At 56.9% G+C, this 27,331-nt stretch overlaps 8 protein-coding genes across 8 annotated transcripts; 5 read left to right on the top strand and 3 right to left on the bottom strand.

The window, feature by feature from the left end:
* The first annotated feature begins 338 nt into the window (after positions 1–338).
* Positions 339–4,154, top strand: DICSQDRAFT_106731 (uncharacterized protein). Its single transcript, XM_007366221.1, has 5 exons — positions 339–468; positions 520–879; positions 931–1,555; positions 1,630–3,471; positions 3,576–4,154. The coding sequence occupies exons 1-5, from the start codon at positions 355–357 to the stop codon at positions 4,139–4,141; spliced, it is 3,507 nt and encodes a 1,168-aa protein (XP_007366283.1). The 5' UTR covers positions 339–354; the 3' UTR covers positions 4,142–4,154.
* Positions 4,155–4,445: 291 nt separating this feature from the next.
* On the bottom strand, positions 4,446–5,164 carry DICSQDRAFT_106730 (uncharacterized protein). The gene is made up of 2 exons (XM_007366220.1): positions 4,522–5,164; positions 4,446–4,457 (listed from the first exon to the last, which is right to left on the bottom strand). The coding sequence occupies exon 1, from the start codon at positions 4,883–4,885 to the stop codon at positions 4,538–4,540; it is 348 nt and encodes a 115-aa protein (XP_007366282.1). The 5' UTR covers positions 4,886–5,164; the 3' UTR covers positions 4,446–4,457; positions 4,522–4,537.
* Positions 5,165–5,566: 402 nt separating this feature from the next.
* On the top strand, positions 5,567–6,570 carry DICSQDRAFT_106729 (uncharacterized protein; the record flags this gene model as incomplete). Its single annotated transcript, XM_007366219.1, has 2 exons — positions 5,567–6,502; positions 6,557–6,570. The coding sequence occupies one exon, from the start codon at positions 5,567–5,569 to the stop codon at positions 6,497–6,499; it is 933 nt and encodes a 310-aa protein (XP_007366281.1). The 3' UTR covers positions 6,500–6,502; positions 6,557–6,570.
* A 526-nt stretch (positions 6,571–7,096) lies between these two features.
* Positions 7,097–7,338, top strand: DICSQDRAFT_170609 (uncharacterized protein; the record flags this gene model as incomplete). The annotated part of the gene is made up of 2 exons (XM_007366218.1): positions 7,097–7,174; positions 7,261–7,338. 2 exons carry the CDS (start codon positions 7,097–7,099, stop codon positions 7,336–7,338), a joined length of 156 nt encoding a protein of 51 aa, XP_007366280.1.
* Positions 7,339–8,188: 850 nt separating this feature from the next.
* Positions 8,189–12,140, top strand: DICSQDRAFT_127376 (uncharacterized protein; the record flags this gene model as incomplete). Its single annotated transcript, XM_007366217.1, has 7 exons — positions 8,189–8,431; positions 8,683–8,774; positions 8,977–9,373; positions 9,430–10,027; positions 10,268–10,720; positions 11,023–11,234; positions 11,478–12,140. The coding sequence occupies 7 exons, from the start codon at positions 8,189–8,191 to the stop codon at positions 12,138–12,140; spliced, it is 2,658 nt and encodes an 885-aa protein (XP_007366279.1).
* Positions 12,141–12,805: 665 nt separating this feature from the next.
* DICSQDRAFT_137002 (uncharacterized protein) lies at positions 12,806–15,828 on the top strand. Its single transcript, XM_007366216.1, has 5 exons — positions 12,806–13,163; positions 13,213–14,203; positions 14,255–14,443; positions 14,496–14,665; positions 14,724–15,828. The coding sequence occupies exons 1-5, from the start codon at positions 12,885–12,887 to the stop codon at positions 15,672–15,674; spliced, it is 2,580 nt and encodes an 859-aa protein (XP_007366278.1). The 5' UTR covers positions 12,806–12,884; the 3' UTR covers positions 15,675–15,828.
* A 422-nt stretch (positions 15,829–16,250) lies between these two features.
* DICSQDRAFT_137001 (P-loop containing nucleoside triphosphate hydrolase protein) lies at positions 16,251–21,176 on the bottom strand. The gene is made up of 9 exons (XM_007366215.1): positions 20,863–21,176; positions 20,734–20,806; positions 20,493–20,661; positions 20,259–20,432; positions 19,760–20,197; positions 18,008–19,701; positions 17,641–17,949; positions 16,778–17,574; positions 16,251–16,724 (listed from the first exon to the last, which is right to left on the bottom strand). Exons 1-9 carry the CDS (start codon positions 21,090–21,092, stop codon positions 16,613–16,615), a joined length of 3,996 nt encoding a protein of 1,331 aa, XP_007366277.1. The 5' UTR covers positions 21,093–21,176; the 3' UTR covers positions 16,251–16,612.
* A 2,457-nt stretch (positions 21,177–23,633) lies between these two features.
* DICSQDRAFT_87137 (P-loop containing nucleoside triphosphate hydrolase protein) lies at positions 23,634–27,246 on the bottom strand. Its single transcript, XM_007366214.1, has 9 exons — positions 26,918–27,246; positions 26,772–26,852; positions 26,229–26,700; positions 25,882–26,107; positions 25,588–25,786; positions 25,452–25,525; positions 24,663–25,400; positions 24,520–24,588; positions 23,634–24,456 (listed from the first exon to the last, which is right to left on the bottom strand). Exons 1-9 carry the CDS (start codon positions 27,195–27,197, stop codon positions 24,364–24,366), a joined length of 2,232 nt encoding a protein of 743 aa, XP_007366276.1. The 5' UTR covers positions 27,198–27,246; the 3' UTR covers positions 23,634–24,363.
* Positions 27,247–27,331: the final 85 nt, after the last annotated feature.

Raw genomic sequence — 27,331 nt, 5'->3', positions numbered from 1 at the left:
GGTTGTGTTCGAGCTGAACGCGCTGCTGCTCGAGCTCGTCGCCCCTGATGGAGAAGTCGAGGTGAGATGACCGCCTCGACATGGCGTGGAGGGTATCGCAGGTGGGCGATGAGCTGTGATGTGTGTGTGTGTGTGTGGGAGAGACTCGAGGAGCAGGAGTCGGCCCTCGACGCAGACGGCCGTGGTTCGGGCCACAGGCGCCCGTCTTCAACATCTACGCGCCTCTCACGTGCCCGTGAATACCCGACCCTAACCCTATTGTCCTCATTTTTCAGAGGCGCCCGCTCCATCGTCCTCTCAGTCCGAGGTCTCTTCCTCCCACAGCAGACTCCGGTCCCGTCCTCCCCTTCTCCCATGGACTCGCAGACGCACAAGGCCCACCGGCCGTCCCAGTCGGGCGCAAAGGCAGAGAAGAAAAAGTCCGCAAAGGGCAAGGGCAAGGAGAAGCAACATGGCTTCAACGAAAAGGTGCGTCCCTCCCTCGTCGCATAATTACACCTTCCTTACATTGTCCTCCAGGCATTCGCGCCCAGGTCCGGCCGCAAAGCAGACAGGCAAGGCCGCCGCACCGCAGAGCGCGACCAGACTCGCCTCCATGTTCCCCTCGTCGACCGCACTCCGGATGACCAGCCCCCTCCCACCGTCGTCGCCGTCGTCGGTCCTCCCGGCGTCGGCAAGACCACCCTCATGAAGTCCCTCATCAGGCGCTACACTAAGCAGACCCTCAACCACATACACGGCCCTGTCACCGTCGTCAGTGGGAAGAAGAAGCGCATCACATTCATCGAATGCAATAATGACCTCAACTCCATGATCGACATTGCCAAGGTCGCAGACCTGGTTCTCCTCATGATTGACGGCTCGTACGGCTTCGAGATGGTGAGCGCGAGTCTTATGATGCCCTAAGTTTTGCGCTAACGGCACTCTCAGGAAACATTCGAGTTCCTCAACATCCTCCAAGCCCACGGCTTCCCAAAAGTTATCGGCGTCCTCACCCACCTCGACCTCGTCAAGAAGGCCGCCACCCTCCGCGCTACCAAAAAGGCACTCAAGAAGCGCTTCTGGACGGAGATCTACCAGGGCGCGAAGCTCTTCTACCTCTCCGGCGTCCTCAACGGCCGCTACCCCGACACTGAGATCCTCAACCTCTCCCGCTTCATCTCCGTCATGAAGTTCCGCCCCCTCGTCTTCCGCAACCAGCACCCCTACATGCTCGCAGACCGCTTCGAAGATCTCACCCCCCGCGAGGACGTCCGCGCGTCCAAGGGCAAGTGCGACCGCACGGTCACCCTCTACGGCTATCTGCGCGGCACCAATTACCGTCTGGGCACGAAGGTGCACGTGCCCGGGGTCGGCGACCTCGACGTCAAGAGCGTGCAGATCTTAGGCGACCCCTGTCCTCTGCCCGATGCTGAATCGGAGAAGCGACGCAAGCTGAGCGAGAAGAAGAAGCTGCTCATTCACGCGCCCATGAGCGACGTGGGAGGCGTCATCTACGACAAGGACGCGGTGTATATCAACGTGCCCGGGAACTTCACCAAGGGCGGTGTAGAAAGTAAGATTGCATATTCGCAAAGCACAAGTGGCGTTATTGGTTAACCGCGATCTTTTAACCGCATCGTCCGGCAGACCCCGGCGAGGGCGAGCAGATGGTCCTCGACCTCCAGGACGTGAACGCGACGCTCGAGGACGCAGTGGCGAAGAGTCAAATCAGGCTTTTCGGCTCGTCGTCGCGTCCGCTGGCTGTGCAGGCTGAAGCGGGCCCTAGTACTCTCCGGTCAAGTAGCGCGACTTCGGATGAGTCCGGCTCGGAAGAGGACTACAGCGAAGACGAGGAGGAAGGGGACTTCAGTGGGGAGGATGAGGGCTTGGGCTCGGAAGAGGAGTACGAGGATCATGGGTCGGGTGCTGAGGAAGACGAGGAGGGCCTGGGGGATCGGGGTCGCTCAGCGCCGCGTACGGTCCGGCGGTCCATGCAAGGCCTGCCGTCGTCGGGCGGGGGCAAGCGCGGTCAGGTCGACTATGCGGAGAGCGACTCGGACTTGGGCGGCGAAGATGACGACGATCCTGGGCCGTCTCGACGCTTTGTGCGTTTCGAGGGGGACGATGCGTACGACGTCCCTAGTGATGAGGACGCGGAGGAGGAGGCGTCGGATGAGGAGGACGTCCCAAGGTGGAAGGCGAACCTCAGCGAGAAGGCTCAGGCGGCATTTCAGAACACGGCGCGCGCTTCAAAACGACGAGACTGGACAAAGCTCATCTACAACTCGACGGCTTCGCCCGAGTCCATACTGGGTCTGGATGGTGGAGGAGAGTCGTCGTCGAACGCGGCCGGCATGGATGACGATGATTTCTTCACTCTCAAGAGCAGTGCCCCAGCCAAGATTGAGGAAGAACTCGATCGCACGAAGGAACCGGTCAACGTCGAGGAGCTGGCGGAGTGGGAGGACGAGGAGCTCCTCGATTCCATCCGACACTTGTTCATCACTGGCTCGTCGTCAGCCCAGCCCGCCGAGGGGGTCGACTCGAATGGGGAACCGTACGAGGAGATGGACGACGAGGACGGGTCTCACGTAGGAGACGAAGATGAGGACGGGGACGACGGTGAGGGCGACGGCGGATCCAAACCGTCTCCGAACAAGGACGCGACTGCTCTCGCCGCGAAAAAGGCCGAGCTCAAGCGCAAGTTCGACGAGCAATACGACGAGCCGGACGCGGCCAAGGCCGACTTCTACACCGAGGCGAAGGAGGCGATGGCCCGACAGCAGCAGCTCAACCGCGCCGAGTTCGAGGGCGTCGACCCGGACGCACGAGCGCTACTTGAGGGTTATCGGCCTGGGACGTACGTCCGTCTCGAGCTCACGTCCGTCCCCTCGGAGATGGTCGAGAACTTCGACCCCACGTATCCCCTCGTCGTGGGTGGTCTCCTTCCTGCAGAGGAACGCTTCGGCTACGTCCAGGTCCGCATCAAGCGTCACCGATGGTTTCCGAAGACGCTCAAGACGAACGACCCGCTCATCTTCTCCCTCGGTTGGCGGCGCTTCCAGACGGTCCCTATCTACTCGCTGGACGATCACTCGATCCGCATGCGGATGCTTAAGTACACGCCGGAGCACATGCACTGCTACGCTACGTTCTACGGCCCTGCCGCCCTCCCGAACACGGGCTTCTGCGCGTTCAACGCGCTGAGCCGGGACACCCCTGGGTTCCGTGTGAGCGCGACGGGCGTGGTGCTCGACATTGACAGGTCGACGCGCATCGTGAAGAAGCTGAAGCTTACGGGCGTGCCGTTCAAGATCTTCAAGAACACGGCGTTCATCAAGGATATGTTCAGCTCGGCTCTGGAGGTCGCGAAGTTCGAGGGGGCGAACATCCGGACGGTTTCTGGAATCAGGGGCCAGGTGAAGAAGGCCCTGCCTAAGCCCGATGGCGCGTTCCGAGCGGCGTTCGAGGACAAGATCCTGATGAGCGGTGCGTGTCTATTGTCCTTGTACCTTGCGTGGCTCGTGCCAGAGCGCCAGCATACTGCTGTGCTATCCGTGGATGTGCTCATAGCAACGCTTTTGTATCTCTAGACATCGTCTTCCTTCGCGCGTGGTACTCGATCCAGCCGCGCAAGTTCTACAATCCTGTGACATCCCTCCTGCTATCAGACAAGGAGCACTGGGAGGGGATGCGCCTTACGGGTCAAGTGCGGCGCGAACAGGGCCTCAAGACTCCCACGAATGTCAATTCGACGTACAAGCCTGTCGAGCGGCCTGCACGGCGCTTCAACCCACTGAGAGTGCCGAAGAAGCTGCAAGCATCGCTGCCGTACGCGTCGAAGCCGAAGCTGATGAGAGCGCAACACCGGGCGACGTATATGCAGAAGCGGGCTGTGGTGATGGAGCCTGAGGAGAAGAAGGCGATGGCGTTATTGCAGCAGGTGCGGGCGCTGAGGAAGGACCAGGTCGCGAGGCGGCGTGAGAAGCAGGAGGAGCGGAAGGCTGCACACCGGAAGAAGGTAGAAAAGGAGGAGGCGAAGAAGGGTGAGAAAGAGAAGGAAAGGCGGAAGGAGTACATGCGTGCGGCGGGGTTGAAGAGCAAGCGTGAAGGGGATGCCTTGGACGGTAGTCGGAGCGGCAAACGCAGAAAGACATGATAGATCACCTTGCCGTCGAATTGAGATGCGACGGGAAGAGAATGTCAGTGCTTGGCTCTCTGCGGGGGCCCGTGTTTCAGCTGTTCTGGACCGAACAACCATTCAGCAATGTTGCCGGTATTCAACTTTTGTGGGATCGGAGAATGGCAAGGTCCCGACGGACGTGGGCAACAATCCCGATGCGATGATCATATTACACTAGTTGATGTGGTAAGGAATGCGAAGAATCAAGATCAGTAAGCTCTGAGCTGCTAAGACTCGAACAGTAGCGTGGTAGCTATCGAAGTTATGTATCTTCCAGACGAATAGCAGATATCTGCATGTGGCATGATCAGTGTTCATTGCGTCAACCTGCAAGAATTCAAGAAGGGCTCACGTACATATAAACTAGCCTGCTTAAAGTTTGCAAACCTTCGAATCGTTAATGGGGCGGGGCATCACTCCGTCGTGGGCACTCTGGTGGTGGAGCACCCCCCAGGCTTTGGCCTCTTGTTCCAAGGCGTCGGGGTCGTCACACTTGACAAAGCCCTGCTTGATAAGGCCACGCACACAGTGCATGGTCCACGTTCGACATGTGAACGTGTCAAACGGAGCGGGGGGCTCCGTCAAACACACGCGATCGATCCACGCGAGCGCGTCTGCCTCTGCGGGGTCGCAGAAGCCGATACACAGGGCGCCGTCGAGGAGGAAGGAATGCATGATGCCGTTGTTGGGGGCGCTGTCACAGATCCAGCCTGACCCCATCTGCTTCACGTTGAACTTGTAAAACCAGTAAGGGTGCGGTGGTGGTATAGTGCCCAGTGGAAGCCCTTGTCGATATCGCGATCCCGGATGAATAGGAGGAGGTAGATGGCGCCGATCTGAAGGCGTGAGTCGACGGTTGACTGAGCGGGCATATGTGGGAAGTCTTAACCAACAGGATGAGGACTTCTGCCATGAACTTGAATGGTTTGTCTAGTGTCTGTGCACCGGTACTGCCCTTGGGCGCCATCACGATAGGTGCCACTCGATCACTCATTTCTTACCTACTGCCAGTTTGGGCGGACGCCTCGTTTGCCTTCTCATTCCACCGATCCTCGAGCACGACGACGCGCTGCCACATATCAAGTTAGCTCAAGTGAAACGAGCGGCTGCGTCCGGAGAAAACGCACGAGAAGGATGTATATACTCAGCCAAGACGAGGACTCAGGGGGTACCGACGAGGACCACCGGCCAGTTGAACGAGAGACCGACGATGTAGCCGATGATCAGAGTCGAGGCACAGTGCACGAAGGCAACCTCAAGATTACTGACGGCGAGGTGAGTGTCTGTCGAAGAACTGGATGCATAAGTATGTCCTGATGGAGGCCAGAGCCATTCCCACGATCACGCAACTCACGCCAGCTGCTGAGGGCGATTAACGCTCTCTCTATCCTATCCGCGACGATGCTGCAAGCCGCAAGCCACCCGAAGCCACTCTTTCCGCAAACTCTGCACAACCTCCAGCCTCTACCATGTCCTCGCATTCCTCGTCCCTCTTCCGTTCTTTCCAGGAGAATCTGTTTCTACATTCATGAGTGGCTTCTGAAGCCACTCTCGACTGCGTACTGTCGTTTCCGTGGCATCAGGACGCATCCTAGCATATACCCTCTCCCCTTCGGTCTCCTCCTCAAGAACGGGCCCCGCGTACGGGAGCAAGAGGGCATTGCGATGAACCTCGCGCGCGCTATGGGTGTCCCTGCACCCAGGTTCATCTCCTTCGCTGAACCGCCCTCCGGCCACGTCTTCAGTGGCAGTATGTTATCTCCCATGCCATCTCTCCTCATGACGAGGCTCCCAGGGATCGAGCTGGATGCGTTCAGCAACGAGGACATCGACTTTGACCTCGTGAAGGATGACCTCGTGCGCATTCTCACTTTGATGCGCTCCTTCTCCAGTCCTTGGGGCGCTTCCATTTGTGGCGTCGATGGCGGACCTGTGGCGGGGCCTCTTATTCCTCTATCCCAGCTTCCGGCATCCACAGACGAGGCGGCCTTCTACCAGCAGATTCGGTACATAGGAAATTTTGCCGCGAAAGATAAGAAGGACGTTGCCCCTGCTGAACAGCTCTTCGCGCATCCTACACATGCCGTCGTCTTCACGCACGGCGATTTGAACCCGCACAATATCATGGTCGGCCCGGACGGGCATGTCTGTGGCATCTTTGATTGGGAGTCGGCCGGCTGGCTTCCTGACTACTGGGAGGTCAGCGTGACGGCCATCCTACCGCGTGTTTGGGGGCAGTTCATGAATGAGAGGGTCACTTCGGGTGTCTACACTGAGGAAGTCCAGGGACATCGTTCGATGTTCCCTCATATCTCGGATTCCTTGTCCTATTGACTAGTGAGTCCCACTGCCATCATCGCAGTCACGACATCCTCCCTCACTACCTTACAGTTAATCACCTTTCTGAGACGTCCGCAGAGAATAGGATCAAGCTGGATGGTCTGTGTGTGGTACGAGGCTTGTCGAGGTTGCACTTGAGGTGCCTACTGTGTCAATGTTAGGGCCACCTGCACACAGGCCTCGTTATCGCTGAACTGTTGCTTTGTGTTGGTTGATTGGTATCTACTTCGCTGAGATGTCTTCTATGCAACATTGGCTGGTCGCGCTTTGGTCGTGATTGACGGCTCACGCTCTCCAAGCCCATGGTTTGCCCGACATTATCAACATATCGGGGTGCGGAGTCCCTCGAAGAGAAGACGTGAGTTCTCATCGCCTCATCTTCACTTGATCAATACCCCTACGTGCTTTAGGACACTTCGACAAGATCACTCTCCGCGAGGAGGTTAATGCAACCAAGGACAAGGATGATTGGACGAACATGCTATGGTCTTCAAGAGCGTCCAGATCCTAGGGAATCCTGGCCCCCGCCTGAAGCTGAGACGGAGAAGTGACGCAAGCTGAGCGGGAAGAAACTGCTCGTCCCATGCTCCAATGAGCAACGTCGATGGCGTCATTTACGACCAGGGTGTTCTCTATGTCAACATGCCCGGGAACGTCAACGAGCATGGCGTAAGAAGTAAGATTACCTCATATATTCACAAACCACAAGTGGCGTTATCTCTTAACCGTCGTTCTTTAACCCCATCTTTCGGCAGATCCCGGGGGTATACAGAAAGACGGTCATCGGTCTCCAGGACCTGAACGCGACGCTTGAGGACGAAGAGCCTCCTTAGGCGGTTCGTCGCGTTCGCTGACCTTGCACCCGCCCCCGTTGCCGAGAAGGCCAAGTTGAAGCGCAACTTGAAAGGCAGTACGACGAAGTAAACACGACAGAGATCGACTTTTACACCGAGGCAAAGGACACGATGGCCCGCCAACAGCAGCTCAACCGCCCCGGATTGAAGGCATAAATCCCGAAACGTGAGCGCTCCTGGAAGGTTATCGGCCCGGGACGCACGTCTACGTTGAGCTCACGTCCATCGCGGCGGAGATGGCCGAAAGCGTCGTCCCAACATACCTCCTCAACGTCTGGCAGCTCCTACCCGACGAACAGTGCTTCGGCTTCGCCTAGGTCCGTATTCAATGTTACTGGTGACTTGCGAAGAAGCTCAAGACGCATAGCTCTCTTGTCTTCTCTGCTCAACATCAGAAGACCGACATGCACCGTATAGAGACGAAGCCAACGGGTGTACCGTTCAATATATCGAAGACTACGGTGTCCATCAAACACATCCAACTCGGCTCTGGAGGTCGCGCAGTTCGAGGGCACGAACATCCGTGCCGTGTCGGGGATAAGGGGCAGGTCAAGAAGGCCCTGTCTAAGCCCAGCGGGGCGTTCCGAGCAGCGCTCGAGAACTGATCCTGATACGCGGTGCGTGTCTACTGTCTTGTACTTTACGTGGCTCATGTCGGAGTGCCGGCGTATTGCTGTGCTATTCGTGTCCACGTGTACTCATAGATGTTCGGGTTTCTCTACACATCGTCTTCCTTCGCGCATGATTCTCGACCCAGCCCCGCACGTTCTACCACCCGGTGACGTCCCTGCTACAATTGAGCCAGCAACACTTGGAGGGGAATCGCCTCATGGGTGCAGTGCGGCACGATCAGGGCCACAAGATTCACACGAACGTCAGCTCGACGTATAAGCCAGTGGGGCGGTCTGCACGACGCTTCACCTCACTGAAATTGCCAAAGAAACTGCAGGCATCGTTGCTGTACGTGTCGAAGCCGGCGCTGATGAAGGTGCAGTACCGGGCGACGTATATGCAGAAGCGGGCTGTGGTGATGGAGCCTGAGGAGAAGAAGGCGATGGCGTTGTTGCAACAGGTGCGGGCGCTGAGGAAGTCATCCGTTTGCAGCGGTAGCGTCGGCTACCGTGTCTATCAGGCACTCAGATCGAACTGTCACTACTCAACATTTTGTAGTCTCATCATCTCGCGTTCCGAATACCTTGATCCCGCTAGGGTCAGAGACGGTGCAGTGGTATTCAATGCAGTGGATATGGGGCAAGTTGAGTACTGAAGTAAAATCTCTCGGTATACGGCGCCGAACACCGCTTCCCAACTGCCTCGTCGCAGGCTATACATACGCTCTTCCGGCTGCAGTGCAGTAGCTTTCTCATGGCGACACGTGAAGAAGTTCCCATGAGTTCGGGTGACAGCCATACCATGTAAGCTCGGTCAAATGGTTAACGCCCCGAGATTCCCCCCTCACACCGTTCCCCTACTGTATCCTTCGGATTCTTTCCTACTGCCCTACAGATCCCTTGGCCCGGATTGAGATCATGCCGCCGAAATCAGTATACGTACATATGCCTTCATTGTCTTAATTCAGATACGGGGAAGCTAATTGCCGATGGCCTAGTCTTCTAGGCACGAAATACACCACGCCGATTCTCCCTACACCACCAACGATCCAGCTTCCCAGTTGTCCCAGTCCTCTCAATGGTCCCAGACCACCCAGAGTCGTGCGCTCAGGAAGGAAGGATCGGGAGGCGGCGCTTGGAACGTCCCCGTAGCGCACATCACAATGACTGAGACAAGCGGTCAGACCTACGGCTTCGCTCTGAAGACGTCAGACGATCGTTATATCCGGTTAGCCGATGAAGCAAATAGATGGATTTTGGGACCTATGCCTCCGATGGCCTTCATAGACGAGTTCCTAAGCCTCGATGAAGTGGGAGTCAAAGGATATATGCCCTCTCCAGCAGGTGCCTTCGATGCTGTGCCTACAGAGGGGGCTAAAGAGGAAGATTTCTACGAGCCATTGGTGCGTGAGGCTGTTATTGTATGGAGCTATAAGTTTATGAAACGAATCTCCCCCAGGCGAGAGCGATCAACGCGGCCGGGCGATGTCCTGGTTTCACTTTCTGCGACACCCATTTGCACGAGGATACCAGCGATCCCTCCGAAGGCAAGGCAGGACATGTCAAGCCAGACGTTTGCGGTTATGCGAACGAGCACCTCGATAGAATAGAGACTCCTGCTCTGAAGCAGGCCAGGACCCGCGGAACTGGCGACGCGGAAGGAGGGCCGAACGGAGCTTCCATTACTGAGGATCAAGGCGATTCTCCAGCCTCCGGGATGCGCAGGAGTGCACGCGGCGGCGCTCGAAGCGGGTCAAGCAAGCGTGGGCGCGTTGTCCACACAGGACCCCATGAGCGCGGAAGCGCAGGTGGAGACGGTCGACTTCCCGAATGGGAAAGTCATGGTGTACGCCCGCCCGTTCCTGCCAGTGCCCCCGCGAATCAGCCTGTCACTGTCCCTGTGAAGCGCACCGACATGGGATACGCTGCCCTGGTCGTTGAGGTCAAGGCGACTTCTCATGAAGACGTCTTCTGTGACCCGAGCTCTCCTGACTCCGATCGCAACAAATGGAGTTTCATCACCCAGTCCAACTCCAAGGAAGCCCGAAGGCGCTTAGGTCAGATCGTTGCCTACGCCAGCGAGACCTGCAAACGGCAACACCGACATTGCTGTTTCTCGATTTCCATGACTGGCCAGTTCATTCGTCTCATCCGCTGGGATCGCGCAGGAGCTATTGTTTCGGAGAGGTTCAACGTGCGAGAGAAACCTGAGCTCTTGTGCGAGTTCTTGTGGCGATTTGCATCTGCCTCTCACACTACCCGGGGTTATGACCTGACTGTCGAACCTGCCACTCCAGAACAAGTGACTGAGTTCAGGAGTGCCGTAGAAAAGCACATTGCTCAGCAGGGCGTCATTTCTCGCAATTTCTACGCTCGGGATGCCCTGAAGGAGCATTTCGACGAGCAGTCTGTCACTGCCATCCATCTGCCGGACTCCCCGTATTTCGAACAAGATGGCCACTACTTGCTTGTGTCTCGACCCATGTCCGTCCCATTGTCTGTCACGGGTCGTGGTACCCGTACCTACTGGGCAGTCGATTCACGCACAAAGCAAGTACAGCTGTTGAAGGATACATGGCGGTACGACGTTGGGCAATACAGACAAGAGACTGAAGGCCAGATACTTCGTGCATTGAGTGCAATTACCAAACACGTACCCCCTGTGATGCACGAAGAGGACGTCCTCAAGTCCGTTGTCGTCGCAGATGACCTGCAAGACGGTCAGCTACTTGAGATCCAATACACGTCAGGTATGACAGCTCAATATGTGTCTGTTCGAAAGCTGATGCCATTCCTGCAGGCGATGTGCAGACTACGTTGACTCAAGACTATCTTGAGTGTCCCTGGGTTTGTCGAGGAGGACGTACCCTTGGCCGGATGAAACAACTTGTAATAAGACGAATCCATCACCGGTTGGTACTGGGAGCCGCCGGTTACCCTCTTCAACGTTTTCGCCACTCTGAAGAGCTCCTGCATGGTGCATACGATGCGCTGAAAGGTACTAGTGCAAATATGCTCTAGAGCTGCCCTTCCAGCTGACCTTGCGCCGCAGCGCTGAAGAGTGCGTATGATGTCGAGAAACGTCTCCATCGAGACATCACTCCTGGGAACATCATCCTTTACCGTGACATTGACTCTGAGTCAGAATCCGAGAAGCGCCATGCAAAGAGGTGCCGCAGGGGGTACCTCATTGACTGGGAGCTTTCCAGGAAATGTGAGCATGGGAGCTCGCATTCAACAAACGTCGAAGACCTGCCAGTCTCGGTAAGTCTTCTGGCTCAACAACCTGCCTTTTCATAGTGTGCTGACTATCAATAGGCGACATGGCAATTCTTGTCTGTCACTGTCGCTTCACAACTACGTCGTACCGCCATGACGATTACACATACTATCCAGGATGACATGGAGTCTTTGACCTATGTCGTCCTGTACTGCGCTCTTCTCTGGCTCCCCTTCAAACACCCATCTGATCGAGATTTGCCGCATCAAATCAATATTGCCTTACAGATGTTTGACTATTGGTTCTGCTATGCAGACGGTGGTGCCCCCTCGGGCGGGGTGCACAAAGCCACTAATCTGCTGGACCAAACCTATACAGGACGCCTGGAATGGGCGACTCCTGCCATACAGCAGTGGATATCCAAGGCTCTGGACTACTGTACTTGGAGGGAAGACCATGTTTCGCCTCTGGAGGCATTCTATGAGTGGTATGGTAATTTTCTTGAAGCTCAGCAAGGTTCCAAGATCAGCGAACGGAACGACAATACGAAGGTCGAGGTTATCAAGCATGTCTTCAAGTCTAAGAAGCCCCTAACCGCGTTGAACAAGCCTGTTCATCAATCTACGACTCCGGCGGCAAGCAGCTCAGCCAGCCGGAGAATCAACAAACGCCCATTGGAGGACGACACGGAGATACCATCCACAGGCAACAGCGACGGTCCTCCAGCTCCTAAGCGTGCGCGCAAAGGTGGAGAAACAATTCTGCGACCGCCTGCGTGGAACTACCACAGCTACCGAAGTACTAGTCATACAATGTCGTCCTCGACTTCACTTACTGTGCCCGGCGGAGATGCGAGTATCTCAGGAGACGATATGGACGACTACTCACCCTATGGAGTCGCGGGTTCGTCTTCGAGAGACCTTGGCATTGAGTGGGATGGTACACTTTAAGGGAGAACGTCCAGGGGAGGTCACGCCCACCAACTTTCGCCTCGCGATCACTAGCTTTTACGTCCCAGCCGACACGAGATGCTGGCTTCCAATGACCATGACATTTCCTTCGCCCCCCACCCTCATCAATCCCACTCCTCCTTCAATTCGGAATTTCCTCCCTCTTCCCTTCCCTCCCCTCCCCTCTCTCCCTTGCCGCAAAGAAGAAACACATCTGCGTGGGCAGCAAGGCTGTCAGGCGGCGGACGGGTAAGCGCTCCATTCGCCGTCCCATGTCGATTGTTTATCGACACTCATATATGTGGTTCAGGAGTCAGAGAAGGAGATTCCAAGACGGAGTTGCGGGGGCTGGAGCTCGTCAGGTGCTGTGTAGTGTGGTCCCGCGACGACTAACATTCTTAAGTACCCCTGTACACCATTGGTCACTCGCACGACCATATATACTTGTACCGTGGACCGACTGGCAGCGGGGCTTGCGTGTGATGCAAATATCTTACCTGAATGCATTCGGTGACTATACGTCGTTATTATGGGTAAGCACATTGAGTGGATCAGACAGCTGGCAGCCCTGTGTTGAGTCGGTAGTCCGAAGCGCTAATTAGAGCACCCAAGGTCGACGCTCGGGTGTTCGAGCGCTTGACTCCGAACTGCAGCTTGTCCAAAGCCACACACCTCGTTCCCCATCGCCGCTCTCGTCCTCCCCCGCCACTCGCTGTCGGAACTGTTGGCTTGCTCCCCGATGAGATGGCTACTCAGTCGTGCGTCTATGATGTTCCTATGGCTCTCGACTCCACTTTGTCTCGCACACGTGGCTTAGACCCCAGCTCTGCTATGGAGCGCAATAACCAGCATCTCAGCGACTGTCTAGACCATCTACTGGGTCCCATGCCTCCTGACGACTTTCTTGATACCTTTTTACCCTTGAGCTCTCAGGAAAACAAGAGCGGGAAAGCTCGGAGCAGGAATGCTTTCAAGGATGTGCCCGTGCGTTGGGCCGCATTCGACGAAATGTGTAGCCGTTTGGTGAGTGTCTCTATTTCGCATCTGTCGTTTCATTGTCTGAAATGGGTAGCTTCCTGCTCTGAACAAATGCACACCCAAGCAAGCTCGCTGTCCTGGATTTGTTTTCGAGGTCGCTGCCACACGCAGTCTACATCCTAGGGAACCGGGCTTCATGAAACCCGGGATCTGCTGCTACGCTTCCGATAATGTAGCAGCCGTTCATAACTCCTCCTTCGAGTCTCGCGTCGAGCTGGGCTACGCCGAGCTATTCATAGACATGAAGCCGGACCCCATGGACGATTTCTTCATCGACCCGCCTTCGAACATCAATGACGAATTGCGCGACTCTCATGAGTTTCTACGTCTTGTGGAAGATGATCCTGTCAATGCCATCCATACCCTCGGACAGCATGTCGCATTTGTGACTGAAATTCTTGCTCGACAATTCCGAACCTTTCTCTTCTCCATTTCCCTGTCTGGCTCTTCCGCGCGACTTCTCCGTTGGGATCGGTCAGGTTGCGTGGTCACTGAGGCCTTCGACATTCGAAAATATCCCGAGACGTTATGCGAATTCCTATGGCGTTTTTCTCAGACGTCAAACGCAGGTCGTGGCCATGACACCTCTGTGCAGCTCGCCCCGCCCAACGAGCAATCACTCTTCCTAAACGCCCTCAGAATTGAGGTTCGCGCCCAACTTGAACTCGACGATCCGGCCATCGAAGAGGCCGTCCGGGAGCATTATTCCCCAGGACATGTCTATACCATCGACATTCTACGCCAGGATTTGCCGGCCAGCATGGACACTACGCGTCGCTACCTCGTCTCCCGCCCAGTCATTTCGCCACTCACTTTGGTTGGACGGGGCACAAGAGGCTATTGGGCCGTGGATGTGGTCACGCGCTCGGTCGCGTTCCTCAAGGACACTTGGCGTCTGACTGCAGTGGAAGAATTGGAAGCTCATACCCTGCAGCGCCTCAACGATCTTGGAGTGCGCCACGTCCCGTTGCTGGCCTGGCACGGCGATGTTTGCGAGTCAACTCACTCGTCCGAGCGACCCACTGGTACGGTTCGATCATCTTCTACCCCTTCGTTGACTGACTGACGTTGACCAGCCAGGGACTACCAAAGGACCTCGACGGATAGAGTACGATCGGCGTCTTGGTTGTGCCAAGTGAATCAACGCAAGGTTCACATCTCCAGGAGACGCCACTATCGTGTAGTCCTGGGGACCGTCGGATACGGCGTCTCACGTCTCCGTGGTGCAGAAGAGCTTCTCCATGCAGGTTATGATGTATATATTGGTACGTCAGCATACCCCGCTTCCCGGAGGCAAGTTTGCTCAATGTCACCTAGCCATGAGGGACGCGTTCGCGAAGGACTCCCGCATCCATAGGGACTTGAGCGTCGGTAATATCATCTTGGTCAAGCATCCCGACCACCCGATTCGAAAAGGATACTTGATCGATTGGGAGGTATCATGCAAAGTGGATGATGTTGGCGAGGCTCGCGAAGTGGGGCGTGCTGTAAGTCACCTTGTACTCTCGCTTGGTCAGACTAGATTCTTAAGCGGAAATCACCTAGGGCACATGGCGATACCTTTCGAGACGGATGCTGAGACCCGACGACTACGAGCTCAAGCACACCTTCCAAGACGACATGGAAGCTCTCTTCTATGTCGTCCTATGGTGCGCCCTGATGTATCAACCTCACAACCTAACTCTGGAGGAACTCCGAAAGTTCGTCGCTGAATTTTTCGACGAGCGGATGCCCTTCGGGCCTGGTATTGTGCGAGGAGGGGGCGCCAAGGTGATGAACGTCATGTTTCGATCGTATACCTCGACTATCGAATTCGGCAGTAAGCATCTCGGGGAGTGGATCAACACCGTCGCAGACTTCCTCAGCTCTGGCGACAGGTGGAAGGGCAGAGATCAGGATAAGTGGTCTAATCCAGAGCATCTTGATGTGTATTGGGCTACCTTCCTCCAGACGCACACATTGGAACGAGACAATCGATTCGTACACGTTCTCCGCTCGCCGCGCGAAGATGGTTTTACCCCTCCCGCTTCAAGACCGCCATCGCATCATCTGCAATCCAGTCATACTCCACCCCTCGTCCCATCTCACACATCGGATCGCCCAAAACAGGAGTCGAGGAAACGTCCGTCGTCCGAGCCGAATCCGGACGCTGAATCCCGGATGGCCAAGCGTTTCCGTTCTGGACGTGCTCGCGTACAGCAGGCGGCCACGAAGGATGATCGAGTGCTTGAGTGTGCACGGTCTCCCTCGGAAGGCAGGAGACGCAGCGAGCGGCTGGTGAAGAAGAGGGAGGAAGAGGTGCGTGTAGCGGAGGAGAAGAGGCAGAAAGACCGAGCAGCGGAGAAAGCGACTGCACGGGGGAAGGGTAGGGGAGGTGCGAGGGTAGTCGCTGCTGGTACAGCATCCAAGACTACTCGCACGCGCACGACGTCAGAGACGGGCAGGGGGAGCTCTCGAAAGCCAAGAGTGAGACGTGCAGCTTCTTACGGAGCATGAATACCATCGAGTTGCTTAGATTTCTTGTTGTACTCCTGACCATCATCTGTCTCTCCCAGGTATTCATGTATGTTAGCTAGCTATTGTCGATAGTACTTGATACAGTTCCCTGCCAGATGACAATTGCAACATTTTACTTTGTTCTAATCTTGACTTTTATACAAAACCTTGAATAGCGCAACTTTCGACGGTTATAACAGTTTGTTGCTGTCATGCGTGAAAGGTATTGAGTAGGAGCGCATGCATCGAGACTCTACATGAGAGAGGGTCGGCCTCTATGGACTTCAGTGACTTGTCCCGTGCCTTACCAACCCCTTAATGCACTCGTATCTGTCGTTCAGTGGAGAGGCTCTCCTGCAGTAGGGAAGCACCCTGAATGGTGGGTTTGTATCTTCGCTTCCTGCTTACGATAGTGTCATTTCCTCCTTTCAAATCCACGCTCCTCCCGCTCATGTATTGGGCTTCGCCGTTCCAGTCAATTATTTCCAGCTACCTCAAGAGGCCTACACAAAACATCCGAACATCGGCACCTACCTCCATGTGCAAGTAGCAACGACACCATGATATTCCGATTGATTGAATGGAAGACTGTATTGCTCAGTGTGCTACACAGCTGCACGACACGTAACCCACAAGACCGAGCGAGGAACGTCCTTGAGAAAACACTGCATCGTGAGGGTCATAACGCTGAAATGGGGAGATACGGCGAGGCTGCGGGAGGTGCGACGATGTATCGGACAAAGCAAGGGGCAGCGTCGCCGATATCCGACGACTGCTGGTGGATGGAGGGATGACTAGTGGAAATGGGCGCAATGAGGGGTATTAAGGTAAATATACGTACACGCCAGTCATAGCGCACAGTTGTCTCGTCACGTTCTAGGTATGGATTACGAACATAATGCGATAACGAAGGGAAAACGAATGCGTGGCGGCGCTCTCTACTTCTTGCTCAATGCTTGTAGTTGCACGAACTCATAGTAGCCGCCCTTGAGCGCGAGGAGCTCGTCATGTGTACCAGATTCGCTGACAGCACCGTCTTTAATGAAGTAACTGGACGACCAGGGTCAGTATCGATCAAAGACAGCGACGACGAGAATACGCACATGATATCAGCATTTTGGATGGTGGATAGTCGATGCGCGATGGCGATTGTTGTCCGGCCCTTCGCGGCCTGGTCGAGCGCCTCTTGTACGACCTTCTCCGAGGTCGAGTCGAGCGCAGACGTCGCCTCGTCGAGCAGGAGCACCTTCGGGTTGCGGAGGAGAGCACGGGCGATGGCGATACGCTGCTTCTGGCCGCCAGACAGCTGCGAACCCTTACCACCGACCTGGGTGTCGAAACCGTCGGGCAGCGACTTGATGAACTCGAGGATGTTCGCGTTGCGGCACGCCTCCTCGAGCTCCTCCTGCGTGACCTCCTCCCTGGGCTTCGTCGCCCCGAGGAGGATGTTGAATCGGACGGTGCCGGCGTACAGCGTGGGCTCCTGGGACACGAGCGCGATGTTCTTGCGGTACTCGGAGACGTTGTACTTCGTGATCGGCTGCTCGTCGAGGTAGACGGCGCCAGCGAGCGGATCGTAGAAACGCTCGATGAGCTGGATCGTCGTACTCTTACCGCAGCCACTGGCGCCGACGAGAGCGGCATATGTACCGGGCTCGACGGTGAGGTTGAGGTCGCGGAGCACGCGGACACCGGGGCGGGTCGGGTAGCGGAAGTGGACGTTCTCGAACCGGATGCGGCCCTGCACGTTCTTGGGGACGTCACCCTCAGTCGACTCGGCGTCGATCTCGGGCCTGGAGTCGAGCAGCCTGATGACATCCGACCCCGCTGACTTGGCCGAGGAGATATCGGGGACGAACGAGAACACGTTGCCGGCCTGGATAGCCGAGAAGGTCGTCGACTGTGAAGAGGAAAAACATGATCAGTTCAAGAGTAAAAAATGGAGAGATGTCGAACAAAGACGCACCATAAGACCGACGAAGAACTGGAAGGTGGAGCGCTTGAAGTCGGCGACGAGGTTGGAGCCGTACCAGAAGACGAGGGCGATGACGAAGAAGGCCATCGACTGCGAGAGGGAGAATATGCCGTTGCTGTAGATGGCCGTGCGGTTCGAACGACGGAGGGGCTCTTCCAGAGACTCGCTGTAGAGGCGGCAGCAGTCGTCCTCGCGGGTGAGCGACGCGACGGTCCGGATGGCCCCGGCGGCCTCGCAGGCGATCTGGGCGGACGCCTCGTGCGCCTTCTTGTTCTGCTGGTCCTTGAGCACGACGACACGCTGCACAAAATGAAGTTAGCTGGAATGAAACAAGGACACGAATGCTGCTTCGACGTACGAGACGGATGTATCCAGCCGAGACGAGGACGGGCGTGCACGCGATGCCGACGAGACCGACCTGCCAGTTGAACGAGAGGCCGATGATGTAGCCGATGATGAGCGTCGAGGCGCTCTGCACGATAGCACCCAGCGTGATGCCCGCGAGACCGTTGATCTTCTGCGGGTTGTCGCTCAGCGTCGACGTGAGCTGCCCCGTGTTGTTCTCGTCCTTGTCGAAGAACTCGATGTCCTGGCGGAGGATGGCGCGGAAGGAGAGCGAGCGCAGCTTCGCCGTGAGCTCGGCCGCGGACGACGCGAACAGATAGTTCTGCAGCCCGACGGCGACCATGGACAGGAGGGCGATGATGAAGAAGTAGAGCGCGTCGCGGTCGCCGTCGTGCCGCCTTTGGTGGTTGTTCGTCTCCGAGAACGTATTGATGCCCTTGGCGAAGACGATGCCGTACGAGGGGTACGTCGCGCCGTTGCAGACGGCGGCGATGATCCCGAAGAGGTACTGCTTCCACACGTCGCGGTTGATGTAGCCCATGCGCTTGAAGATGTAGTACAGCGAGTAGTCCTTCTCCTCCGTCGCGCGCTCCTTCTGCTTCTGCTCGAGGATCTCCGAGGCGAGCGAGCGGCCCGACTTGGACCGCTCGAGCGGGACCTCCTCCGCGGCCTGCTTCTCGATCGCCGCGGCGTCGTCCTCCTCGGCAGACGCGGCCGTGTCGCTGTCGCTATCGAGGGTGCGCTTCTCGCGCGCGTCGCGGAGCTTCTGCGCGGCGACGAGACGCGCGTAGGGCCCGTTCTCGTCGCGCAGCAGCTCGTTGTGCGTGCCGGACTCGAGGATGAGGCCGTTGCCCATGACGTAGATGCAGTCCGCGTCCTTGATCGTCGAGAGCCGGTGCGCGATCGTGATCGTCGTGCGCCCGTGCGCGGCCTTGTCCAGCGCGTTCTGCACGACGCCCTCGGACTGCGTGTCCAGCGCGGACGTCGCCTCGTCGAGCAGGAGGATGCGCGGGTCGGAGACGATGGCGCGCGCGATGGCGATGCGTTGCTTCTGGCCGCCAGAGAGGAGGAAGCCGCGCTCGCCGACCATGGTGTCGTAGCCGAGGGGCAGCTTGGAGATGAAGCCGTCGGCGTTGGCCTTGACGCACGCCTCCTTGATGAGCTTGAACTGCTCCTCCTCCGGCGCGTGCTCGTGGGGGGTGCCGATCAGCCCGTGCGCGACGTTGCCCTTGATGGTGGTCGCGAAAAGCGTGGGCTCCTGGGAGACGAGGCCGATCTGCGAACGGAGCCATCGGACGTTCAGGTCCTTGACGTTCACGCCGTCGAGTTTAACGACGCCCGCAAGGGGGTCGTAGAACCGCTCCACGAGAGAAATAACGGTTGACTTTCCAGAACCAGAGGCGCCGACAAGCGCGGTGGTCTTGCCCGCAGGGAAGGTGATGGAGAGGTCCTTGACGATGGGCACACCGGGGCGAGAGGGGTAGTTGAAGTCGACGTGCTCGAGCGTGATCTCGCCGATGCATTTCTCGGGCTTGAGGCCGTCGGGAGACGCGGAGTCGATTGAAGGAACGCGGTCGATCGTCTCGTACAGTTTAGCGGCGGCACCGCGAGCCTGGGTGATCGCCTGCATCTCGGGGGCGAGAAGGGCGAGAGAGAAGGAACCGATGAGGATAGCGAAGATAACATTGACGATTTCACCGGCATTGGCTGGGGGACGAGGTGAACACCGCTGACTCGTAATAGACACCTCGCTGAATAGACGTACCTTCGCCACGGTTAATGAGCGTGACACCAAAGCTGAACGCAAGACCGTAGCCGCCATAGATAACGAAGAAAAAGAACGAGAGACCGGCACCATGCCAGATCGCAGCCCTGAGGTCAACGAGGCGGGACTTCGTGACGTGAGAGTCGTAGATGTCGGCGAGGATCGTCTGAGTGCCGAAAGCCTGCGCTGTACGGACGGTAGATATGACCTCTTCGGCCAGAGTGCCACCCTCGGCGACGTGCTGGAGAGACAATTGCATGTACTTTGAGATGAACCTGTTCATGACACCGCCGGCGATGGCGATACATGGCAGCATAGAGGACATGGCAAGGGCGAGACGCCAAGAGCGGACGTAGGCGAGGACGAAACCAGTCACGAAGGCAGCCAGGAAGTTGACCACGAGAGCGACCTTCTCAGAGGTTCCCTGCTGGACCAAATCTGTGAAGCGGGCGAGAGTCAGCGCCAACCGTGGCGGAGAAAGCTTCACGAAACGACGTACGGGTGTCGGTCTGGATACGCGTAGCAACCTCACCAGCGCCGACGTTATCGAAGAAGGCGATGTCTTGACGGAGGACGGCACGAAGGTACGCCTCACGCAGACGTTTCGCATTGACCTCTCCAGTGTAGACCCAGACGACCATGTAAGTGTAGGTGCAGACGAACATGCCGATACCTGACGGGAACAACGTAAGATACCAAACCGGGAGAAGAGCGGGCGAAAAGAGACGCTTACCGATATATACGAGGTAGGACGCGTTGAGAGCAGCGGAATGCTTGAAGTGGGCAGCAGCTATGGGCAAGTCCTCTGCGGCACCCGCAACGCCATTCTGGGCATTGATAACGTCTGTGCCAAAGGTGACGAAGTCCTGGGTGAGACGACCGAAGAGGAGGGACATGAGCGGCTGTATGAATGGAACAGACGGGGGCGTGAGCGATAGTCGGAAGGACAGAAATTAAAAAGAGGGGGGACGGACCTGGGAAGCCCCGGCAGCGGCTGCTGCTACCAAACCAATGACATCGATTATAAGCTCGAACTTGGTCGAAAACCTGGTAGGAGCAGGTTAATAAGGAGAGGATGGGACTGTAGGAGAGGAGGACGAGACCTGAAGAGGGATAAGAAGGAAGCTGGCTGAAGCTGCTTTACGGGAGTAGTGCCCGCGCCCTCGACGACGGCATCCTGGCTATGCTTTTCGTGAGAGACAGCTGAGTCGAGGTTCTTTGGCTTGCGAGAGAAGAAGCCCTTCTTGACGGGTGCAGGGGCGGGAACGGATGGGGCCTGCGTGGTGTCGGCCTTCTCGTTGATAGAAGAGGGTTCTGGCGAGTTGGCCGCCATAGTGAGAGGGGGAGTAAGGACCGCGAGAGAACTGCGGGTTGCCTTCTAGGAACGGAGAGGGCTATATAGTGGTGGCAGAGGCCGACGGCGGAGGCAGGACCAGTCAAGCGAGGGCGACCAGAGCCGACCAAGGGCGTGTGGACTTATATAAACTTCCCATCTTACGGGGCACTTGGGCGCCTACTCCCATCTTACGCGGCACTTGGGCGCCTACTAGTGCTGCGAGTGCCAAGTTCTCGCACCGTCTTCGCACTCCCGTTTTCCGGTCTTCGTTGGCCCCACCACTCTGTTCCCGTCGATTAGGCTTTGCAAGGCACACGCACACCGCCTGCGACGTCGAGCAGGGTAGAATGGCGACGGGCGGGGGCAGGGATGCGGCGGAATGCCGGGCAGAGAGGAGATCCGCTGACGCTGAGGGGCTTACGTGGGCGGGGGGCGGGCCTCTGATCTGAGATGGGTTGCCCGGGGCAGCCGTGCAGCCTGCGTCAACCCCGGCCAACACCCTCTCGCGCCCACATTCCCCGCTTCGAGAACGTTGAGCCTGTTGCAATCAGTCTATTTGCCCTTCCTCTGGCCTTGCTATGTATATACAACGACGTCCTTCTCCCATCTCTACCTCACCTACCATTCCCCGCCCTTGTCGGACGTCGCCAACCTCGACCTTCTCTGACTCCTCAGACGGCCCCGCAGTCCACCCTGCGCCATCACTCAACTCATCCTCGAGTCATTCGCATATTCCCACGTGTCGACTTGCCCAGCCGTGCCGTTCGAACTGCTCCCCGATTCGAAGTCCACTCTCCCCTCGGGCTGCATCCTCCTATGTATTTTGTCCTTGAACACTCCATTCGTGCGTAACCTGCCACGCTCGCCGATTTGCGAACAGCCACCGTCAGCGCAGACCGCATCACAATTGAACCGACATGCATGCATCCGTACTCAAGCACGCCGCTCGAATCGGGCTCACTGCGGGTGTAACCTGGCCTGTTCCAGCGCGCGTCCGCCTCAGCTATGCATCCCTGCACTTGCCCTCCGAACCCGGTCGCCTCTCATAAGCGCTTCGTCTCTATCTCACACTCTTCGCCGCTCCGCGTTAACGTCGCCATCCCCCACTCAAATCTCCGAGTTTTCTGCAGCCATATCGAACGATCGCGAGCGCCGCCCTCGTCCGCCTTCGCCATGCGCGCCGGTGCACAGCATCGTCGTGTCTATCGAATATTTGTCCCAGGGCCCTGACCTCGTTCGATCAAGAAGATCTCGTTCATTGAACACCCCGATCGCCGGGTATTATCTATGTGCTTGTACAGTACTTAGTCAGCCCCAGGTACAGCTGTTCCTTGCGATCACCAGCATCGTAGGCGCTCAGATCGACATGCTCCAATCTACCCGGTATCTGATAACTACAAAGTCCGGGTGTTTTTGTCACGGGTCAACACCTGGCCAAGCAGTCCAATTCGAACGGACGGGCTGGTTCACACACTGGTAGCGAGCACGTCAATCGACCCTGCGATCGCTATGACACAGATCGTAAAATGACCTCTCTGACCTCGTCTCTCAAGATCCAGGAATCTAGACACGGGCTACATAGCGCATAAAACCGCTCACCCCACAAGGGCAGTCGTGGCCGCTTTCCGCGCAAGGCCTCGGTCCGGAAGAAATGGGTCAAGTGCCATGCAGGATACTTGCGTAATGAGGCACGAGGGCGCAGACCGACCAGCAGGATGTGGAGCGATGAAGCCCACACCCGACGCTGTCGATCAGCTCAGACTGCAGGACATAACGCGAAAACTGGCCTATCGAGCCATAGTGGACCCGAAGGCGGATTCCCTGCGGCTGCGGATGGTACGAACATAACCTGGGAATGACAAGAATTGGAGCGGAGAGCGCATGTACCTCCAATAAACGATGCTGCGAAATGAAAGTTCCGCACAAAAGCGGCCCTGTTTACGCGCGAAGTGCATCCACCACGGGTATTCATGTTGATTGGGCAGTACTAGCTGCGTAATAGCATGTCCCACGAGATGAACGTGCGCGCGGCGTGCTAGACGTGCGAGTAGATTGTGGATCTGCTGTCGGACCTTGTCGGAGCAGGTGGGCCTTCCGTGGTAACCGTGGTGGGAGCCGACAAGGGAGACAGTTTTCGGTGCGGCGTGTGTGCAGCACCGGGACGGCGATGTGTGGCAGGTCCACAGCCGAACATTAAGTATTAGAAACAAGCGCTCGATCTAACTCTGTAGCCATACTCTGGGGCCCGTTGCTAAAGGGATGTCAATCTCGGATAACACGCTTACTTACATACCTACCGTACCCTGTAGCTATGTTTGGTATAAGACAAGAAAATAATAATAATAATAATAATAAAAGCTAAAGGGATGTGACAATCTTCCGCCAGATTGGGTCTCGAGCGGTGGGGTTTGAGGAGGTATATAGAGGACAGACGACGGAGGGGGGCTAGCTGCGATCGGCATGGATTCCCCGAAGGACTCGGGCGTTCCTCGAGTCCGTGCGTATTACAGGTTCTCGGGACACTGAATTACATTCGCTGGCGCGAGCTCTTCCGTCCTCTCTGAGCCAAAATCTGGATCGACCATGTACATGCCAGTTGTGTAGCCTCCAAGTCCTCGAAACGAAGGTAGAAACGAATCTAATCTCCAAGGAGTGCCCAGTGGAGCCCTTCCCAGGCCTCCGATCACCGTAGATCGCAACCTAAAGGGCAACGAGTATTCGTAGAAGTCTTGAGATGATGTATTGATAGTAGGATGAGGACGGCGTGCGGATGAGTCTCACGACATGCCCGTTGAGAGCCACTGAAAACATCGACCCTGCTGCGCCTTCCCGGAAATCTCGCGTCTGCGGGAAGTGAGTCGTCTTTTGGACTGCCTTATCGTGTTATGCAACTTTTATGGTTCCGCAAATGGTCTGGCACTCCGCGAACCAACAGAACGGCGGCGAATGTAACCCGTCAAACTGCGAAATGTATCCTAGTGCTTGCCGGCTGCGTCAATCGGCAGGCACTGTATGCTCGCAACTTTGTTTGGTACGCTTCACTCTGACGGCGGGTTAAGATGAGAAGTTGCGTATCCCACGTGTCCATATGACGCTATCTATTGCGCGATGAGGTCGGGTGTAGCACGAGCGAGCCATGTGCGCCTCAATCGAAATCCGGCGAACAGAGTGGATGCGCTGTGAACAGGAATAGATGGCGTGTCCAAACGACTGTGGCTATCGCATTCAAAGCCCTGCTGACTCTGCGGCGGACCGACGGAGGCCGGCTTCAGCGTGTCCGCTGCTTCAACAACGGAACCTCGGCGATGAAGTTCCTCGGTACGGCGGACACTCCCCGGGCGTAGATGTGTGTGGTGTATACCTGCGCATCGCCACTGCGAGCTTAGCCTGGGCAGCGGTCACGAACAAGATGGGGATGACGTACGAGCTCGTCGTATATAATCGCCGGCACTTTCTTATCTACAAGCGACGAGCTTGGGTGGATTTTCAAGATCTGAAGGTAGCAGCGAGGGGGACAAACGTCAATCAGAAAATGGCAGCGCGAGGCGATTGCACCAAGCCACTCACAGTGTGGCCCATGACCTGCTTGTAGGACCCGTCCGGCTGCAAGAATGCCGTGTTCTGCACCAGCCCCTGCACCATCGCGCGCAGGATGGCGCTCTCGGCCCCTTGGCTGTCGCCGACGCCGACCCGCCAGTCGATCTGCTGCCGCTCGCACACGTCGCGCAGCTGCGCGCGGATGTTCACGGCCTCGGCAAGACAGCGCTCGTTCAGAAACATCTTGCGACACCAGTCCCGCCGCCCCGCCTTGCTCTCGGCCCCCGCGACGTCCTCGTACGCGCGCACGACGTTCAGGATCGTGAGGTGGTCCCCGGAGGGGTGCCGGAACTTGCGGCGCGCGTCGGCCGCGGCGTCCCGTGCGTCGTGCGAGTTCACGAAGAGGCTCGAGGACGAGGAGAGCACCGAGACGATCGCGAGCACCTCGGACGTGCAGCCGAGCTCGGGGGCCGCGAGCAGCGCGCGGGCGAGGGGCGGCTCGAGCGGGAACGCCGCCATTTTGCGCCCGAGGGGCGTCAGTGATCTGCGGTTGTCGAGCGCGCCGAGGAGCACGAGGGCTATCAGGGCGAATGCGATGGACGATTCCTCGGGCGTGTCCATGAGGTCCAGTTCCTCGAGGTTTTGGGAAAGGCACCGGAGCTGCAGGACGCTCGAGGTTAGCGTGCACCGAAGAATTTCAGGTTCGGCTGTGATGGGGAGCGCGTTGAAGGCTTCCTCGGTGTACAATCTGAAACAGAAGCCTTTGCCCTGCATATAATATGACAATCAGTGGGAGGAGGTCGGGCAGATGGGACTTGCCTCGCGGCCTGCACGGCCTGCTCTCTGTACGGCGGACGACTGAGTGATGTCTCTTGTCAACAGAGTATCAAAACCTGCGACCGCGGCGGTGAGCTACAGACACATATGACACGCGTGTATGGGAAAACTTAGTCACCTGTGCCGGTATGCTTGGCAAGATATCGCTTCTCTTTGCATTTGCCGGTGTCTATCACGTACTTGACCCCAGGGATGGTGATAGACGTCTCAGCGATGTTTGTCGCTAAGATGCATTTGCGCATACCGGCTGGCGTAGGTGAAAATATCTTGGTTTGCTGACTGGGCGGTAACGCCGCATACATAGGACAAACGAGTACCTGATGTTAGCGTATTAACCGAGCGTAGCACATAACGCACATGACAAGCGAAGTCAATGGCTGCTTGACAATACTGATCAGCGGAGCAGACTCACCCCCGAGGCGTCCTTAGGTAGCTGATTGGCGTATAACTGTATGGACTTTTCTAAAGACTCGATATCCTCCTGACCCGGCAGAAATATGAGGACATCCCCAGAGGGCCGATCGGTGTGTATCTGGAAGAACGTCCGAAAGGCAGCATCTACATAATCCGGCTGACTCGTCTTGGTGTGGTAAATTGTGACCGGGTGTTGTCGACCCTTCACGTACACGACCTGCGCACTAGACCCGAGAGATTAGCCGGGAGCTGAGTCGGCATGGACGGGGGACGCGTGATAGAAGCATGGAAGGGAGCCGGGGGAAGGGGTAAGGGGGGTCGAAGGTGAGTAGGGTATGTACGCACCCGCCAAAGAACTTGCTGAACTTTTCGGCTTCAAGCGTTGCACTCATGATCACGACCTTGAGGGGGTTGAGCTTCTCGGAAGCCCTTTCCTTGCCCTTACCCTTGGCCCCTTCACGGACCGCAGAGGTAGGCGCATTGCGTGTCCGCAAAAGTGTCTTGAGATTGGCAAGGAGGAGATCGGTGCGAAGGGTACGTTCATGTGCCTCGTCGACGATGACGACGCTATAGCGAGAGAGGAGAGGATCTCCGAGCAGCTCACGTACGAGCATACCGTCGGTGACATACTTGATGCGGGTGTCGGAAGAACAGGCCTCGTCGAAACGAACGGAGTAGCCGACGAGAGAGCCGACAGACGTGGATTGTTCGGACGCAACGCGAGAGGCAAGGGATGTAGCAGCGACTTTGCGGGGCTGGGTAATTGCGATCATGCCAGAACCGGAGAGTCCAGCCTCGAGCAAGTACTGTGGAACCTCTGATTGATAGCACCGGGGCGAGTGAGGACTTGCGACATGTCTTCGGGTGAAGTGGGCGCTCGAGACTCACGAGTTGTCTTGCCTGAACCAGTCTCGCCGATGAGGACAGTGACATCGTTTTCACGAATCATATCGACGACGGCGTCCTTGCCTATGCATTACCGTAATAGATATAAGCTCAGACGAGAATATTTCATTTGTATCATTGTGACATACCAGAGTATATAGGAAGCTGTTTGCGCTGTTGGTGAAGCGACTCCTTAAAAGAGGGTCCAGGAGGAGCAGACAGACGAGCTTTCTTGCGAGGCCCATGGTCGGATTTATTGGTGCCCTTGGAAGAGAGCTTCTTTGATGATTTCACCTCGAGATCGTCGTCGGAGACGTCGACCCAGGCATGCTCGCGCTTGTGGGCCCGTTTGCGAGGGGTTGCATGCCCGGGAGGCTTGTGCTTTGAGTAAATGTTTGAGATGCCATGAAGGGCTGCGATTTTGGGCATTTTGGGAGGGTATCAAGAATGCGCTCTCTCGTGGTTGTTACGATATACGCGGGGAGCAGTGAGAGTGTTAGAAAGCATGGGCAAGCAAGAGTCGGACGCTCGATGAGACCAACGTCCAGAGCCTGCACCGAAAA

Source organism: Dichomitus squalens, assembly GCF_000275845.1.
Source record: "Dichomitus squalens LYAD-421 SS1 unplaced genomic scaffold DICSQscaffold_16, whole genome shotgun sequence".
NCBI lineage: Eukaryota > Fungi > Basidiomycota > Agaricomycetes > Polyporales > Polyporaceae > Dichomitus > Dichomitus squalens.
The sequence above is the reverse complement of the archived record's forward strand: the minus strand, read 5'-3'. Positions and strand labels throughout refer to the sequence as shown.

Coding starts and splice junctions, on each gene's coding strand:
- DICSQDRAFT_106730 (XM_007366220.1), bottom strand. CDS start 4,885: ATGGGGTCAGGCTGGATCTGTGACAGCGCCCCCAACAACGGCATCATG.
- DICSQDRAFT_137002 (XM_007366216.1), top strand. CDS start 12,885: ATGGCTACTCAGTCGTGCGTCTATGATGTTCCTATGGCTCTCGACTCC. Junction 13,164..13,212: donor ACGAAATGTGTAGCCGTTTG/GTGAGTGTCTCT, acceptor TGAAATGGGTAG/CTTCCTGCTCTGAACAAATG. Junction 14,204..14,254: donor CTCGTCCGAGCGACCCACTG/GTACGGTTCGAT, acceptor GACGTTGACCAG/CCAGGGACTACCAAAGGACC.
- DICSQDRAFT_137001 (XM_007366215.1), bottom strand. CDS start 21,092: ATGGCGGCCAACTCGCCAGAACCCTCTTCTATCAACGAGAAGGCCGAC. Junction 20,433..20,492: donor GTCCTACCTCGTATATATCG/GTAAGCGTCTCT, acceptor TGTTCCCGTCAG/GTATCGGCATGTTCGTCTGC. Junction 16,725..16,777: donor ATCCAAAATGCTGATATCAT/GTGCGTATTCTC, acceptor CTGGTCGTCCAG/TTACTTCATTAAAGACGGTG.
- DICSQDRAFT_87137 (XM_007366214.1), bottom strand. CDS start 27,197: ATGCCCAAAATCGCAGCCCTTCATGGCATCTCAAACATTTACTCAAAG. Junction 26,853..26,917: donor ACAGCTTCCTATATACTCTG/GTATGTCACAAT, acceptor GGTAATGCATAG/GCAAGGACGCCGTCGTCGAT. Junction 25,526..25,587: donor TGCCAAGCATACCGGCACAG/GTGACTAAGTTT, acceptor CCGCGGTCGCAG/GTTTTGATACTCTGTTGACA.
- DICSQDRAFT_106731 (XM_007366221.1), top strand. CDS start 355: ATGGACTCGCAGACGCACAAGGCCCACCGGCCGTCCCAGTCGGGCGCA. Junction 469..519: donor AACATGGCTTCAACGAAAAG/GTGCGTCCCTCC, acceptor ATTGTCCTCCAG/GCATTCGCGCCCAGGTCCGG. Junction 3,472..3,575: donor GGACAAGATCCTGATGAGCG/GTGCGTGTCTAT, acceptor TTGTATCTCTAG/ACATCGTCTTCCTTCGCGCG.